Source organism: Dama dama, chromosome 29 (genome assembly GCF_033118175.1).
Source record: "Dama dama isolate Ldn47 chromosome 29, ASM3311817v1, whole genome shotgun sequence".
In the NCBI taxonomy this organism is placed as follows: Eukaryota; Metazoa; Chordata; class Mammalia; order Artiodactyla; family Cervidae; genus Dama; species Dama dama.
In genome coordinates this window covers 55,039,224-55,056,239 of record NC_083709.1, presented here as the reverse complement: position 1 = coordinate 55,056,239, position 17,016 = coordinate 55,039,224, and the positions used below count along the sequence as shown (strand labels likewise).

At 36.8% G+C, this 17,016-nt stretch overlaps 1 protein-coding gene across 4 annotated transcripts in view; it reads left to right on the top strand.

Annotated features, from left to right (window-relative positions):
- Nucleotides 1-6,597: 6,597 nt before the first annotated feature.
- Nucleotides 6,598-17,016, top strand: part of TRPM3 (transient receptor potential cation channel subfamily M member 3) — an 896,309-nt gene continuing 885,890 nt past the window's right edge. For all 4 annotated transcript variants that reach the window (XM_061132822.1, XM_061132817.1, XM_061132823.1 and 1 more), the window contains exon 1: nucleotides 6,598-6,780. In XM_061132822.1, coding sequence (XP_060988805.1) covers nucleotides 6,598-6,780 — 183 coding nt within the window. The remainder of the gene's footprint in view (nucleotides 6,781-17,016) is intronic.

The window sequence follows — 17,016 nt, the reverse complement described above, 5'->3', positions numbered from 1 at the left end:
GGAAGGAAACAATAGTTTCCCTTTAGAAACCTCCAAGCTCTGCATCCTGCACCTCACCTTGCCACATCTGTGCTCTGTATCCCTGTCTCCCAGTCTCTTGGAGTTCTTGCTACACACCTGAAAAATCTTAACCTTAAAAGGTGATAATGAGTGATAAAATTTTAAGAATTACTCATCAAGGAAGGAGTGGCATTTTTAAAGAAACAAAAGTAGTGAAAGTTTCAGGTATCCGTGATGAGGGAAAAGCAGTTTGAGAAAACACGTATCCCTTGTACACGAGTAGGAACCAGTTTCTTTGACTGCTAACAAGAGCAGTTCCTCCTGGGGATAGCAGAACCTTCTATCAGTTGAAAAGTCAGTTAAGCTTAAACAACTTATTTTAGCTTAAAGTAGATTATATTTATTTACTATATTTGATGTAAGGATAATGTCTTTTCTTGGAGTATGTTACTAGTTATTATGACTAGTATCTCTTTACATAGACCACATCCATCCTGTAGGATCTAATTTTCAGTTAATTTCTATTTCTTTAAAAGAGACATCTTAATGATAACTGTAGAGCAATTTGGTGTAAGTGAACTTTTGTATTTTTTCTACTTTATTATTTTTATAGTTGTCTACACTACATTATTCATATTGCTTCATCCACAGTTTTGCAGGTAACTGGTTCATTCCTCCTTGTTACTGTATACTGTGCCATAACTTATATATCCATATTTATGCTGATGGGCATGTAGGTAGTTTCTAGTTTGGGATTTTCACAAATAGTGCTGCTGTAAATATTTTTTCAGTTTTTATTGATTGCATGCATCCATTTTTGTTGGCTATACACCTTGGAGTAGAATTTCAGGGTCATGCTATGCATACCATCAGCTTTAGTAGACAGTGAGAAATAGGTTTTCAAAATGGTTGTACCAGTATACTCCCACCAGCAGTGTGAGTGTTCCAATAGCTCCACACACATTCTTGCCAACCCTTGGTATTTTTCATCTGCTTAAATTTTCTGTCTACAGAATTTTGGCCATTCTGATGGAAGTGTTATATTAATACTTCAAAATTTTAGACATTATTTTATAATAGGTAAGAATTTAGTTCACTTATGTGACTCTTCCTTTTCTATTCTTTCTTCCTTTTCCCATTCTGTCTCCCTTTTACCCCGATTTTAATTGTTAAATTATTTTCAATTAATTTATTTTTATACTTCTTATACAACTTTAGTCATGATCTCTTAATTTTAAAATAAAATTTTAGAAAGCTGTGTATATAGAAGGAGGCAAAGTTGTTTTATATATATATATATATATATAAATTTATGCAAATACATGAATGAAAAATAGAGGGTTTATACTAAAAATTCCTCCCAAGTCATAATGTTTTTAAAGAGTAGAAAGCCGGTGCAGTTGGAAGGATTTGTTTGTTCTATGCTGAGAGTATGGTCTAGAGAAAAACTAAAAATAGGAAGGAAGGAAGGGAGGGTGGTGAGAGTGGGAGAGAGAGGGGAGAAAGAAGAAAGGAAAAAGGGAGAGAGGAAAGAAGGAAAAGAAGGAAGAAAGAAAGAAGAAACGAAACAGTATAGATAACACAGGTTCTCTGACCTTCAGTGACTTCTACACCGAAGGACTTGATGGGGTGTGTACTCAGTGTCAGCAGGTGTTTCAGGAAAGATATCACATTGTTTTCATATCAATTTCGGGAAAGATATGGCATTGTTTTCATTGTTTCATATCAGTGTTTTCAGTTCTGTGGGATCTCCAGAGAATTTCATCCACTTAGATGGCAAACTTCTATGACCAGGGTAACCTTACCGCTCCTTGTCTTTATTAACAGTCATCGGGCTTTGGGAGAATTTTTTTGCTTGAGTTGCAGGAATAATTGTATCAGTTATCACATCTTCTTTTGGCTTTTGTGAGAATCAGCTCTCATTTACTGAAGGGAATCTAATCATCACTAAACACATCGTATCTCCTGCTTCATGGGCGTTGACTAAGCCCACTATGACTCTAGTCATAGTGATTAAGTTTTTAGTGAATTCACAAAACAGTTGGCCCCAAATTCATTTCACACTCACCATTTTCAAAATTCTTAGTTTTCTAGACTGCCAGTTCTGACTTTGTACGTCCATCTGTGTGAGGACATGATGAAAGGAATCAGACATTGTTTAGCTTAAGAGAAGATAAACATTAGGGGGCTTGTTAAGGCCATCTTCAAAAACTTGATGACTATCATGAGGAAGAGAACATATGTTAAATTGGAGTGACTCTAGAATTTGGAATAAAGGTAGAAGGCATGGGTTTCAGCTTAGTTTATAAGGTTGAGCTTTCTAATGCTTAAAATTGTTTAGTAAGGAAATGTCCTGCTTGTATTAAAGAAGGTATCTAATGCTACAGACTGAATGTGTAGACAGAGGGTAAATGATAGCTTGTTGGGTTTCTAAGGTCAGACCTCTAAGCGTCTATTTCATTCTGAGCCTCTATGATTCAATAGAATGTATTATACTGAATCTGAGATACCATCTATTATAAAAAGCATCCTGATTTCAGAGAGGTTAAAAATGTAAAAAATTGAAGGTGTTAAAATTGATGAAATATGCTTCATATTCTCTTATTTTGTGAGGAAAACTTGTGAATCAAGCATAGCTTTGTAGTTTTCATCACTTTCTCTATGTTTAATCTCCCCTCTCACACTTAGCTTGATCTAGTTAGTCCCAGGGCATGCCTGTCTGTTTACACATACTAGAAATAACCAAAGGAAAAAATATTTAGTATTCATGCTCGTGCAATACAGTGCATGGCCTTGTGACCCAGAGCAAACAGGATATGGAGAGTTTCTTCTGATTATAGACTCATAATAGACTCAACAGGCTAGTAGGACTATGTAAGATCATAGAGTACCTAAGACTAACAGAGGACTGTTGGCATCTACTATTGTCTTGAAAACATTTTTTGGAATCCTACTTAAAGTTCATGTTCCAGAACATTTCACAGTGTTATATTTTGATTGATTTATACATAAAATTTGTTTTCATTTTATGTAGAAAATCCTGTTATTTGACAAATAAGTAATTTTGCCTTAATCTTACTTTGTTAATATTTACATTCTTTAATGCCTGGAAACAATGGAGAAAAAAAGGTTTATATCATAATTCCCATTTGCCTTTTTAATATATTGACATCCACCTTTGTAACTGCCTTGACTCCTCCAGGAAAGTTAAGACTCTCTGGAAATGTTTTTTTTTCTTTTTTTTTTAAGTATAAAAGTGGCAGCTTTTATTTATTTATTTATTTTTTCATTTATTTTTATTAGTTGGAGGCTAATTACTTTACAATATTGTAGTGGTTTTTGCCATACATTGACATGAATCAGCCATGGATTTACATGTGTTCCCCATCCTGATCCCCCCTCCCACCTCCCTCCCCGTCCCATCCCTCTGGGTCATCCCAGTGCACCAGCCCTGAGCACTTGTCTCATGCATCCAACCTGAACTGGTGATCTGTTTCACACTTGATAATATACATGTTTCCATGCTATTCTCTCAGATCATCCTACCCTCACCTTCTCCCATAGTCAAAAAGTCTGTTCTGTACATCTGTGTCTCTTTTTCTGTCTTGCATATAGGGTTATCGTTACCATCTTTCTAAATTCCATATATATGCATTATTATACTGTATTGGTGTTTATCTTTCTGGTTTACTTCACTCTGTATAATGGGCTCCAGTTTCATCCATCTCATTAGAACTGATTCAAATGTATTCTTTTTAATGGCTGAGTAATATTCTATAGTGTATATGTACCATAGCTTCCTTATCCATTCGTCTGCTGACGGGCATCTAGGTTGCTTCCATATCCTGGCTATTATAAACAGTGCTGCGATGAACATTGGGGTACATGTGTCTCTTTCAGATCTGGTTTCCTTGGTGTGTATGTCCAGGAGTGGGATTACTGGGTCATATGGCAGTTCTATTTCACTCTGGAAATGTTTTTTAACCCTAATCCCAGAATTTCAATGTTGATGATTTTAAACATGTTCTTAGATTTGATACTGCTTTTCTCTGATAACTTTGTGAGAGATATGATAGACATTCAGTCTACTTTTCTAGTTACTGGCTATTAGGAAATTTGAAAAAAAGATAAATGAACATCAGAAGAAGAAAGGGTCAATTTTCTGCTTGACCATAATCATGTCGAATTTAGCCTCTTGTAAAGTCCCCAGACATTTGTGATCCTTGTCAAGTGCAAAAAAGAAATGCAGAGACAGTCTTCAAACAAGGCTTTAAAAATGTTTCTCTAAGATGAGGGCAATTGAAAGCTCATTTTTAAACCAAAACAGCAAAAAACAAAAAAAAGACATATGCAATCACAACTCATCATTACATTTTTCTAAGTGTGTCTAGAAAACTTGTCAGTTGCTCTGAGTGCTCCTGTATGTACTGATGCCATCATTCATGACAGATACCATTGACTGATAGCAGGGTTATTTTCACCTTAATAGGCAGATGCGGGTGAGCCAGGGGCTTGCAGCTCAGTGAGGTGAGCATCTTGGATTAAGTGCTTTGATATATCTGGAAAGGCCCCTTGTAGCTCCTTTTCAGGGATGTTATCATTATACCTAAAGAATGAACTTTCGAGTTCGTCCAGGTTAGCCGCAGGCTTTTCATCTTCTAGGGAATTATCATTTCTGTTCCCCTTTGTTGACAACTAAGGGAAAAGATAAATATTTACTTTATCATAATTGTCTGACTTTTATTTTACTCTCTAATTGATATTTAGTTCTCATACCTAATTTGTAAACTATGCATAATCGTTTTATTTTTGTCAGGGGGAGGAATCTGGGATGAATTATTATATTTTCATGAAATGTCACTAATAGTTTCAAATCCATGAACCTAGATAGGAAGTGTGAAAATACAGAATGGAACCTGTGGTTTTCTCATTAAATGCCATTGTGTATTGCAAACATTGTTTAGAGTCTCATCTTGTTTAATATGGGTGTGTGATTTCTGGACACAGTAGGTTGTTTAAAAAGGGAGGAAGTATGCTTTGTGAGCCCCTTTGCTTAAAATGACAAGATTAATATTAATGTAGCATTACTCACAGGTGCACGTCTGTGGGATTTTAGGGCTCTGTGTTCTATTCTTGTGAACAAGCCACTTCCAAAACTTCTGCTTAATCAGAGTGACCACTGATGAATCGAATGATGATTTTCAAAACTGGTATCACACCACCAGTTTCCCCACAGCATTTCTCACTCTCCTTCCCTCTTATTCCCTTTGCACAGTTTCCTCCCAGGAGGACCTGGAATTATTCAAATAGGAGGGATAATGCTCGATTTCAGAAAGGAATGAAAATACATCTGTTGCCATTGCAACAGTTAAACAACCAGACAGCCCTTTTCAACTAGGAGCAAGTTTAGGCCTCCTTCTCTTTAATAATGAGCAAGGTCATTGTTCCAACTTTGGTAAATTTGCAATGCCCCCAACGGCCTTCTCTCATCTGATCAAGGACATTTCTGAATAGGAGGACAGCTCAGTCTGGTAAAATAACTGACACAAAGCTGATGAGAGTCTGTGGGCTTTCCTTCTAATGAGCAGAAGGCAGTATGTGGACGGAGACTGAGGTGGAGGTGTCAGAAGAATATACCACGACAGGAGCTCACATACCATTTTCACTGCTTAACGACTGCACCACCCTTGCCCCAGGAGTGAAAGGCTAAAATTGAATATGCATTCCAACCTGGAGAGACAAGTGAGTTGATTTAAGAAGTATCACCTCCCTTTCCTCCCCCAAGATCCTCTTCTGCTCTGTCCTTGAAGGCTTTTAATTGCAGTTAAAACAGCAAGAATCACCCAGGGAAATTTTAACTATCCTGATTCCCAGGCCACAGTCAGGGCAATTAAATTAGACTCTGAGGAATATCAGAGTTAATATTTTTTTTTCCTTAGGTAGCTCCAATGTGCAGCCAAGTTTGGGAACAAGTGGGTTAGTTTGACCATGTGTGAGAAGAAATTACGGTGGAGTCTGACAAGGAGATGAAGCCCTACTTTCCCCAAGGATGTCTGGGAGACACTTGCTGCAAAGAGGAGAAAATGAAGAAAGGGAAAAGAAAGGAGGACCGAGTTTTACGTTTCCAGTCTTTCTCCAAGCCAACTGGAGCCTCCATCCACCCAGTGTGGGTAACCTAGGCTTGCACCTGCAGCTCCGGTTGGTCTCCAGGCCTGGGGGACTAGGCGGGGTGGGGTTGCTGGAAATAGCTACCCTCCAGTATCAGTAGCCCCAGGGGTGGGCCGTGCGTCTCCTTCCGGCCCCCAGGGAAGGCGGCGGCTGCGGCTGGAGAGCAATTTGAGGGCGCAAAAGGAAGCTGTCTCTGGCGCAGGTGGCGCTCGCCGTCCCACGGTTTGGCCAATCGCGGGCGCAAGCGCAGCCTGGCGGCGGCGGCGGCGGCGGCGGTAAACGAGCGCAGGGCTGTGGCAGGAGCCGGCGGAGGCAAAGGCGGCGCCAACAGTGAGCTACACGCAGGCGGGAGTGAGACCCAGTGGCGAGAGGAGCTTGCGAAAGCTCTCGGTGCTGGGGTGTTGCCCGGCGGAGCGAGGCGAACTTAGCATGGGGAAGAAGTGGAGAGATGCGACCGAAATGGAGCGGGGCTGCTCGGACCGCGAGGACAGCGCGGAGAGCCGCAGGCGCAGCCGGAGCGCCAGCCGGGGCAGGTTTGCCGAGTCGTGGAAAAGGTTAAGTTCCAAGCAGGGATCCACCAAGCGCTCGGGACTCCCGTCGCAGCAGACGCCGGTGAGTGGCTGGGGGAGAGTGTCTTCCATTGCTTGAGGCGACTCGAGCCCTTTCCGTGGTGCTGAACTTGCCTCCTTAGTGGCTCAAGCCAGGGAACTTGTGGAGCTGCTTCTAATGCAAGTGTTGGGGCTGTGAGGAGGGGCAAGAAGGAACGACTTTCCTTTCCTCAGCTCGGGGAGGGTCTCCTGACGTCGCTGGTGTCTCTGCAAACATGAAAACATGTTCGAGAGGCGAGGGCTCACTGTCAGATCGTGAGAGTTTTGCAATTAACAGAGCGTGGGAGATGTCGAATGTATTGTTACTCACAGACGTCCTGAGGGGTCTGCCTGAGCAGAGTATTCAAAGGTACTAGGCATCCGCTGAATGAGAGCGGAATAGGAAGGAGATGTCATATTTTTACTCCTAACACTTGCTCTTTTCCATCCCACACTCCCACTATGTTAATAGATGCATTTAATTGTTTGTAGAGTTATTTGCATGCAGAGAATAGCAAGAATATCCCAGGTGCTTATAATCCTACTGTTAACATATACAACGTTCAGAAAACAGTTTTCCCATGTGTCAGCCCCTCTTCAGTGTCTAATTAGTGCAATAAAAGCGCTCAGGTGAAATTAATACAGTTGTCATGTGTGTGTAGAGAAGTACAGTTGATTTAAAAAAGCTGTGTTTGCATTTTTAGTATTTTAAACATTGTTTTCCTTCCGCCTAAAGGGAGAGAACTCTGTTCTAGAAGAGAGTGCAGAGTCCTCCTGTTGCTCCTAGGGAAGAACAGCGCACCACTTTAACTTCTAAGACATCACTGAGAAATCAGTGTGTGTGTATTTATGTTTTATATCCAGAGGAGTTGACAGCAGAGATTGTATAGTGAAGAGAAATTGAATTCATTTTTTAAAAAAGGACGATACATAAGCATTGTTTAGCATGGATAATATTAGCCTGTTCTGTTTTTGAAGGGTCATCATTGCAGGACAAAAATTAATCCCCCAAAAAGCAGGCTGTCTAAAACACTTCTTCAATAGAGTAAAATATAAATGCATACACAATGGTATTTGTGTTTATTGTTTGCTTCTTCTCAAAACTACTAGCAAAAAATGTTATTAAATATTTGGAATAGTATACTTTAGGGTAAGTTTTTAATTTAAAATAGATATGGAACACTTAAAATGCAATTAATTTCAACCATTGAAATACTGTTTTTCTAGAAATGTAGACTTGAAGATATTTTAAAAAGGAAAATATTCTGAAGATAGGATTTTTCTGAAGTACATTATGTAGAACATATAAAATTCATGACTTCTGGTTTCTATCAATTATGTGAACTAAGAATTAACTTTATCCCCCTTTTAATAGAAAGTCTAACTATCAATCTAAGTAACTTGTGCTGATTCTTTGATTCTGTTCAACAGGTGTGTGCAGAGTCTGTATTAGGAACATACAAAATCTTCATAAAAGTATAAGTTAGATTAAATAGCTTGTGAGTCTGTTAGCTAGAATAAAAATGTGAGAGAAAGAGGACATAAGAGATACCATGACAACAAGATGACATCTGGAAAAGTAACCATGTTCTCCTGTTTACTAAGGGTGATGATGGTGCTGTATTTCTCTGTAGTACTTGTTAGTTGAAACGTTAGTAATTCAGTTACAAAAAAGCCTGTACTTATTCTCACATATCATGGCAAGTTTGGTATTGATTTTCTAAAAATCTAAGTGGCTAGATAACCATGACTTTAATTATCAGAATTTTAAAAACAAATATAATGAGGTTTTATAAATCTTGGGTTTGACGGTTTTTAACCAAGGTTTGATTCCATTAATTAATAACAAAGACTTTTTACTTCATTTGTAAGTAAGACATTCAACTTATTTTTCCAAACAGGAAGGAAACAATAATAATGTTTGCAACATATATGCTTATAAAAGTTTTTAATCTTTAAATAAGATTTTTTTTCTCCCTCTTAAAGTGAAGTGGTGCTATTTTCAACTTTCATTGAATTTCATGTAAAAATAGCTTAAATTATAGAGGTTAGGAAGAGATTAAAGCAATTAATATAATGAATACTGCTTTTTACTTATTCTTATGACTAAATAAGAATTCCGCAATGTGGCTTTGGATCTTATTCACTTTGTTTTGTACTCAGAAATATTGTGGCATCTATCCTGATAAACATCACATAAGGATCTTACTCTTTCCTTTGAAGACAAAATAGATAAATGTGGGAAATTTTTTGTTAATAATAAAACATGAAAGCTTTCATACATCTTTCTGTCTTCTTTCAAGAATAGAAAATGATTATAGAGTTTTATTAATGTGGCCTTTGTTACTCTCTGCTTTAGTTAGAGTCTTGCAATCACTTCCAGTTGAAGTTATTTCCAGGGAATGATACAGCCTATGACTGTCCCACTGGGAATGATTGCGTTATTTTTCATTTTCACTAACAACAAAGCAGAGCTACATCATGGATAATGGGGGAGATTTTCTTCAGCAAGAAGAGATCTGCCTTATTCTTGGTTATCCAGGAGTACTTTTCTTCTGTGATCGGAGTCTTGGTGATTTTGTGTATGAAGTATAGAGGGAGGTGTGTTTGAATCAACCTGGGTAATTAGATTTCCCAACTACTTATCATTGAATATATTGGAGTTTTCTTAGAAATATCTTAGAGGTTGGACTGGTCTCATGACTTAAGGCCACTATTAGAAATCAAAAAGTCATATTTTTGGCAACCCCCAGATGGTCTTGTGGAATGTGGCAGGCCCGTGGTAGGACTGTGTGTGCCGTCCCTGCTCCACCTCCCGGAGTCTGCTTCTGTCCTGCAGAAGCAGCGCCACCCTGAGCAACAGCTGGAGGCCAGGCAGCCGTTCCGAGTCCTAACAGTGGCATTAAAGTCATGTTTTCAGTTTCTGGACCACAGCTCTGGGTGTGTCTGACAAATCAATCCTTGCTGATTTCAAAGGTTTTTTTTTTTTTCAGTTTTCTAATTCAAGAAGCTACTCTTTCCTTATTTTTAGACTTCATGGTTGACAATCCAAGCTTAAATCTAGTAATCTACAATACTCAAATTCACCCCAAGTTGTAAATTCTGATAGGGTGAAGTACAATTTAATCATATTCATCCTTTGGAATTTGTTCCTCTCTGAAGTACATCATAGATTATCTTTAAATTTAAAACTACTGTTTTTTGTGTGTGAATTTAAAGGAATTTTGTATCAGCTTTATAGTTAAATTAATATGAAAATTATGTATTTGAATTTTGGATATAAAATTAAGTTTCTGGATGTTAATGTTTTATGTAATGTCACTGTTGAATTGGGCTTCCCTTTTGGCTCAGATGGTAAAGAATCTGCCTGCAATGCAGGAGACCTGAGTTTAATCCCTGGGTTGGGAAGATCCCCTGGAGAAGGAAATGGCAACCCACTCTACGATTCTTGCCTGAAGAATTCCATGAACAGAGGAGCTACCGTCCATGGGCTTGCAAAGAGTCAGACATGACTATCATTTTCACTTTCTGTTAAATTGGTTAATGAATATAAAAGTAATTTAAAACTTTTTTGTCTCCATACTATAGGATCTGGATTTCACATTTCTCCTTGTTCCTTCTATTATTTGTTTTAGTTCCATCCACACAAAAATACATAGAAATCTCCTGAGAGTTGAGTCACCAAGTACTATCTAGTGTTACAAATATCAGATGTTCACCTATGTATATAGTATTTTTAATATTGAAAGACGATTTCCTCCTCTAGCCCATTTACACAACTATATAATGGCTTGCTTTCAAATAGAATCAGATTTAATTTAATCTCTGAGTATCCTCTATGCAAAAGGAAAAGAAACAGCAGTTCTGAGGGAGTCAAATGATGGAGTTGTAATTAGAGTTGTTTTTCAACCTTAGATGTCATGCTTCCTTCCACTAATGCTATAATTACCCTCATCAGCAGGTGCCTACCACAGAACATCACACTTCGTGCAGACAAGAGGGCAACTAAGGGTGTATAGAATCAGCAGTGAGTCTATAGAAACAGCAGTCCTGCAAAGTAGACAAGTCTGGTTCAGCTGATGCTAAATTCCCTCTTCCCATAGCTGTTTGAGATGATGCTGTGTGTGCAGAGCGTATTCCATAAACAAACTTGATTCTGTTTCTGAGGCTGACTTGTCCCTTTTGGGGCAAGTGACTTCCAATTGTTCCTGCCAAAAGCTGGGCTCTTCAATATCTTAAAATAAACAAGAAAAAGCTGAGTCAAAGACAGGGCTAAAGTCAGAAAAACTCATTTCCCAACCAATTGCCCATTTGAGGATTGTGTGGACAGTAGATCCCATGGTGGCTGTGGTGGAAACAACAGCAACTTGGTGAAAAGAATCCTCGCTTCCTTTTTCAGAGTCTAATATGGTACTGAGGTGTCATTAAACCCTTAATAGTTTATTCTTGTTACACAAAGGGCTCTCTGGTGAAAGCAGAACAGATCCCCTGTAGTGCTAGTCCATTACTGGATAAACCATTTCTTGACAAGTTGATTTTTGTCTACTGCCTTTTACTCCTTGTATTTTTTTTTTAAAGGGACAATGTTGCATCACTTAGGAATATGGCTATTATTTTCTTGTTGTGATTTTTTGATGGGAAAAAAGCCATTTTCTGATAGCCATCTATTTTGTTTAAGCATTTCTGGATTCTTTTTCTAGTAAGTAATATAACAACTAACAAGCTTTTTCTTATCAATCACAGTGAATTAAAATTTAATTTAGTTTCATCTTTAATTTGAGGGCCATGGTATTAGGTGCCAAGTGAGTAATTAAAATATTTTAAGTTCTGAAGAGGAAGAATATCTTTGTAGAGAGATGGTTTTAAACATGTTTATGGTTATTCCCAAGTATATTATAGCAATTTCTTCTGCCATTATTTATTGAGATCTTGAAAAAGAATTAAGTCATTAAAAATCATTTATAAATAGCAGCAAAACATATTCATTTGCTCTGGCCAGCTGTGCTGGTCTGTACATTGACTTTACTTTTATTTATTTCATTGGCAAAGACAAAAGGGGGTATGGCGCTGGTAGAGCAAATATGAAAGGCTCATAATGAACAATGTTTAAAGAAACTTTTATTCCTGTAACATCCATTGAGTACTTAGGAAGTATAAGGCACTGTGGTAGGTACTGGGACACTTCCGCAATAGACATAATGGTTCAAAACAAGACAGAGATATGCAAAGCAACAAGACAGGGTTAAACACAGTCTAGCTTCATGGTCAAAATACAACAGAGCAAAGACTCAAGTAGTCAGTACCTCTTAATGAATGATGATGGAAAATTTAGCTAAGACGCTTGCTAGACTTGGTGCCTAATTCTCAAAATATTAGGAAGAAAAAGAGTTGCTTAGATTTGGCAATTTGAAGAGAATGCAGTAAATCCTTTCTTAGTCATTTTAACAGACTCTTAAGAGTTGATGCCTGAATGCAGTCAATGGAGGCATCACAGATGAGACGGAGAAGTAACCATGATGACAACAAGGCCAAGCATGTATGTAGTCCTCAGTATGTGCCAGGCACACTTCTAAGCACGTCACAAAATGCATTATCTATTGCCTGCCTTCAGCTGGACTGTGAGCAAAGGTGGGGACCTTTGTTTTGTTTATTGATTTATCCAGATGCCTTGAACAGTGCCTGGTGTATAGTTCAGTTCAGTTCAGTCGCTCAGTTGTGTCTGACTCTTTGCAACCCCATGAACTGCAGCACGCCAGGCCTCTTTGTCCGTCACCAACTCCCGGAGTTTACCCAAACTCATGTCCATTGAGTCGGTGATGCCATCTAACCATCTCATCTTCTGTCATCCCCTTCTCCTCCTGCCATCAATCTTTCCCAGCATCAGGGTCTTTTCAAATGAGTCAGCTCTTCGCATCAGCTGGCCAAAATATTGGAGTTTCAGCTTCAACATCAGTCCTTCCAATGAATACCCGGGACTGATTTCCTTCACTTAAATATTTGTTCAATGAATAAACTGGCCAATTAGGAATAAAATGGTAACTTTTAAATTAATGTAAGGTAGACTTCAGGTTCTTAGCTATGAACGAAAATAGAAATATAGGCAATGTTTCTTTCTTTTTTTTTTTTTTTCAAGATGGGAGAAATTTTAGTAGTTGATTTGCTGGGTGAAGAACTTATTAGAAAAAGAGGGTTTAAATAATAGGAAGAAAGAGTAGAAATGAAACTGGTCCATGGATTTGGAGGAGTTGGGATATTTTTAATGGAAGAGTTGAAGATCTATTTTCCCTCAGGGTTAATCCTGGCTCTCCCCTTTTTGTCTTAGGGACCTGGCTGCTGGAACTTAGACCCAACAGTTGATTTTTTTTCAGGTTTCACTTAGTACCTATTTAGTCTCTTAAGTTAATGGATAATTCAAAATTATCATGCAAACATATGTAGTTTTGGGAAACTACCATTTATTTAATAATTCATAGATTGCTAAAATGTTACTTTGTATTTTTGACATTTCTGAATATTAATAGTGACGGACAGGGAAGCCTGGCAAGCTGGTGTGCTGCAGTCCATGGGGTTGCAAACAGTTAGACATGGCTGAGCGACTGAACAACAAAATATTAATATCTTAATACTTTGATCTCACCAAATACCTCAAGAGATATGGGAAATTCCTCAGATCTCAACAAGGTGGGAATCACTGCTTCAGTTTCCCCCCTACCTGGGATGGTTATCTTAAGTTGAGTTGACATGACAAGCTACTAGTCCCTGCATAGTGTCGTGGGGTTGCATATTTACTTAAAATACCTCTGTGGAGCATCAGAACTTCAACCATAAAATAGTCACACAAAACAGAACACATTCATAGTAATAATCAGCTACATTTTGTTGATTTTTCTAGGTCTTCCTTGAGAATGAGCTTTATCATGGTGAAATTAGAAAGGACAACTCTTTTGGCTAAGTATTCCCAACAGGCTCAATTTGAATGCACTTCAGCTCTACTTGGGAAGTTCTGTGGACAATCTGAATGGATTTTAGAGAACAGTATGGTGGCTGTGGAAGCAGATAGATCTAGATTGTAACCCTGGCCTCTGTCAGTTATTACCTCTGTGGCTTTAGGTGAATTATATTTCTATGCCTCTCTTCTGCCCAGTTTTATCAGGAGGATTCCTTCTTCCTTTCCCATTGTTTAAGATTCATTCATGTTCTTTATTTTTTAAAAGAAAGAGTAATTATTGTATTTATTTTTATTTAAAATTGAAATTGTCCCAAATATGCAAAAATAGAAAATATTACAAAAATCATTCACATATATATACTTAATATATATATTTAATACATATATATATGCATATAATATATATATCTAATACACATTAAACCAGGGTTAACAGTTTGCCATGTTTTCTTTATATCTTTTTTATTAAAAAATCTCATTGCTTTTTTATTCACCTAGTGCACATAATAAGAAGGCTCCATGTTTCATGAAAAAAAGTTAAAACCCAGAATTTTACTCTTTTATGGCTAGTAAGTGCTTTAACTGAAATATAGTTGATTTTTACAGTATTATATTAGTTTCAGATGTACAACATAGAACACATTCAATATTTTTATAGATTATACTCCATTTAAAGTTATTCCAAACCAACAGCTATATTTTGCTGTGCTGTACAATATATCCTTGTTGCTCATTTGTTTTGTTTTTTAACTGTTATGAGTGAGTGAAGTCACTCAGTCGTGTCCGACTCTTTGCGACCTCATGGACTATAGCCCACCAGGCTCCTCCATCCATGGGATTTTCCAGGCAAGAGTACTGGAGTGGGTTGCCATTTCCTTATACCCCTACCATTCTCATGATTTCTTTCCCAAAGGTAAGAATTATTTTGAACTTGAAGTTCATTCTTCTCATATAGATTTATTTTAGAAAAATCTCTGCTACATATTTATGTATTCATAACTGTGTATAAAGAAAGGTTCTGTATATTTAAAATTTTTTACCTGAATGTAAATATATTCTTTTGGAATTTGCTTTTTTTCCCTTAACATTGTATTTTTTGTATCAAGGAGTTACTTGTACATGTTGCATATTATTTCAGTCTTTTGTACTATAGGTAATATAGTCATTTTTTCCTGGCAAAAAGTTAGTTTATTTCCTTTTTTTTTTTGCAATTACAAACAATATTCAGTGAAAATCTATGCACTGTTTCTCTGATTCTTTACCTACAAAAGCAAAATGCAAACTCAGAAACTGACCTTGCTCTTTGGAAGATATATGGACCAGGGCTTCTTCCCTACAGTTGTTTTGTACCAGAGAAAGGTCAGGATTGTCCAGGTGCTAACCTCTGAACAGAGCCAAAATTTGCCCAGAAGTTGAAAGGGAATGGTCCTGGCCTTCTGCTTTAAGCCTGTATTGACATTCAGATCAGACTGGCCTGATTTCCAGTCTGACTCAGGTCATTAACTGGTTTTGCAGCTTTATCTTTCTGTGTCTCAGTCCTTAATTATAAAATGAAGTTGGGAATACCTGTCTCCAGGATGAATTGTGAATGTAAAGTTCATTGATGTGTGTAGCTAGTTCATTGTCTGGCAAGAGCTACTTTTAAGTGGATGTTACCTAACTATTAGTACTAACCAGAAGTTTACAACAAATAACAAAAATAGAAGCTGTCTTTGTTTGATAGAGAAGTGTTTATAATCTTTGATTCTTTTGAAATTAACATGTTGGTTACAGTCAAGAGGTAATATAAGGCTAATGATCATTTGTATTGGGCTTCTGGTTTTGAAAGTGCTTTGGAAAATAAGAGTCGGCTTGTCTTTTCCAAGGTAATTGTTTTCCACAGTTGATTTTGGTCCTTGAAATGTCCATTATTCTGTGTTTTTACTGAAGGTAAATTTATTGACATTTTTAGAGATAAAATGTGAAATCTATACCATATTGAAATACAGGATACTCTTTGCTTTGGGTATTTTTATCATTGGGTTATTTATGTTTTGAAATAAATTATGGTTGTAAAATTATTATCTTCATGAACCTCAAGACTTTTGAGAAAGGATGCTTTTAAAAATGTATTTATTAAGGAATATCTGAACATAAACAACACTAGAGAGAATAGTATAGTAACCACATTTACTCATAATCTAGCTTCAATAGTGATCAAATCATGACAAATTGTACTTTATTTGTTTACCTCTATTTCCCGTTTTTTCCCTTTTCACTATATTATTTAGAAATTCCAGGTATCATATTATTTCTTCTAAAGATATCTGGAAAATAAGGACCCCTTATTTTAAACCATTATGAAGTTTAAGCAAATGAACAATTTCCACATATATTAAGTTGGAATCACATTTCCTTAATAATCTCATAATTCTGCTATCTACCCACAGTTTGTTTGAATCAGAATACAGTGGTAATTGATACATTACAAATGTTTTGTTTTTTTTCAGTCTATATTTTCCTGACCAGATCTCCTTTTTTTTTCTGTTGAAAATTATTTTTCAAAGAAATGTATTGTCCTGTAATGTTTCCTACCTTATATATTTTGCAAAATACATCCCAGTGGTGTTGTCTTACATGCTTCTCTGTCCATTGTATTTCCTATGAACTGGTAGTTTGATTGTATGAACAGGAGCCTTGATTGGTTTTGATTTTTTTTTTGGCGAGAATACTTCATAGTTGTCTGTCATTTTAGGTATTAGCTACCATTAATAATCATTGTCGAGAGCAGGTGTTGACAGACTTTTAATGTGAAGTCCAAATAGTAAACATTTTAGGTTTTGTGCACCATCAGGTCTCTTAGAACTACTCAACTCTGCTCTTATAGCCCCAAAGCAACTATGGACATTATGTAAATAAGTTGACATGGCTACGTTCCCATACAACTTTATAAATAAACACTGAAATTTGAATTTCATATAATTTTTGTATGTTATAAATGTTATTCTTTTAATTTTTTTAACCATTTAAGAATGTAAAAATCATTCTTAGCTCACATGCTAAGAAAAAAAAAACAAGCCGCAGACTGGATCTGTTCCTTAGCTGGAGTTTGTTGATCCATGACCAAGATCTGTTGTTTTATTAGGACATTGTAGAATGGTGATTTTATAATTCTTTCTTTCCTTTTTCATTTATTAGCTGAAATTTCATAAATAGAAACTGCTACATCAACTATTTGTTTATTACTTTGAATTATAATTCATACCATGAAGTCAAGATAAATATTTGGGAAAGACCATTTTTATTAGTTTTTAAACTAGTAATAATAATAGG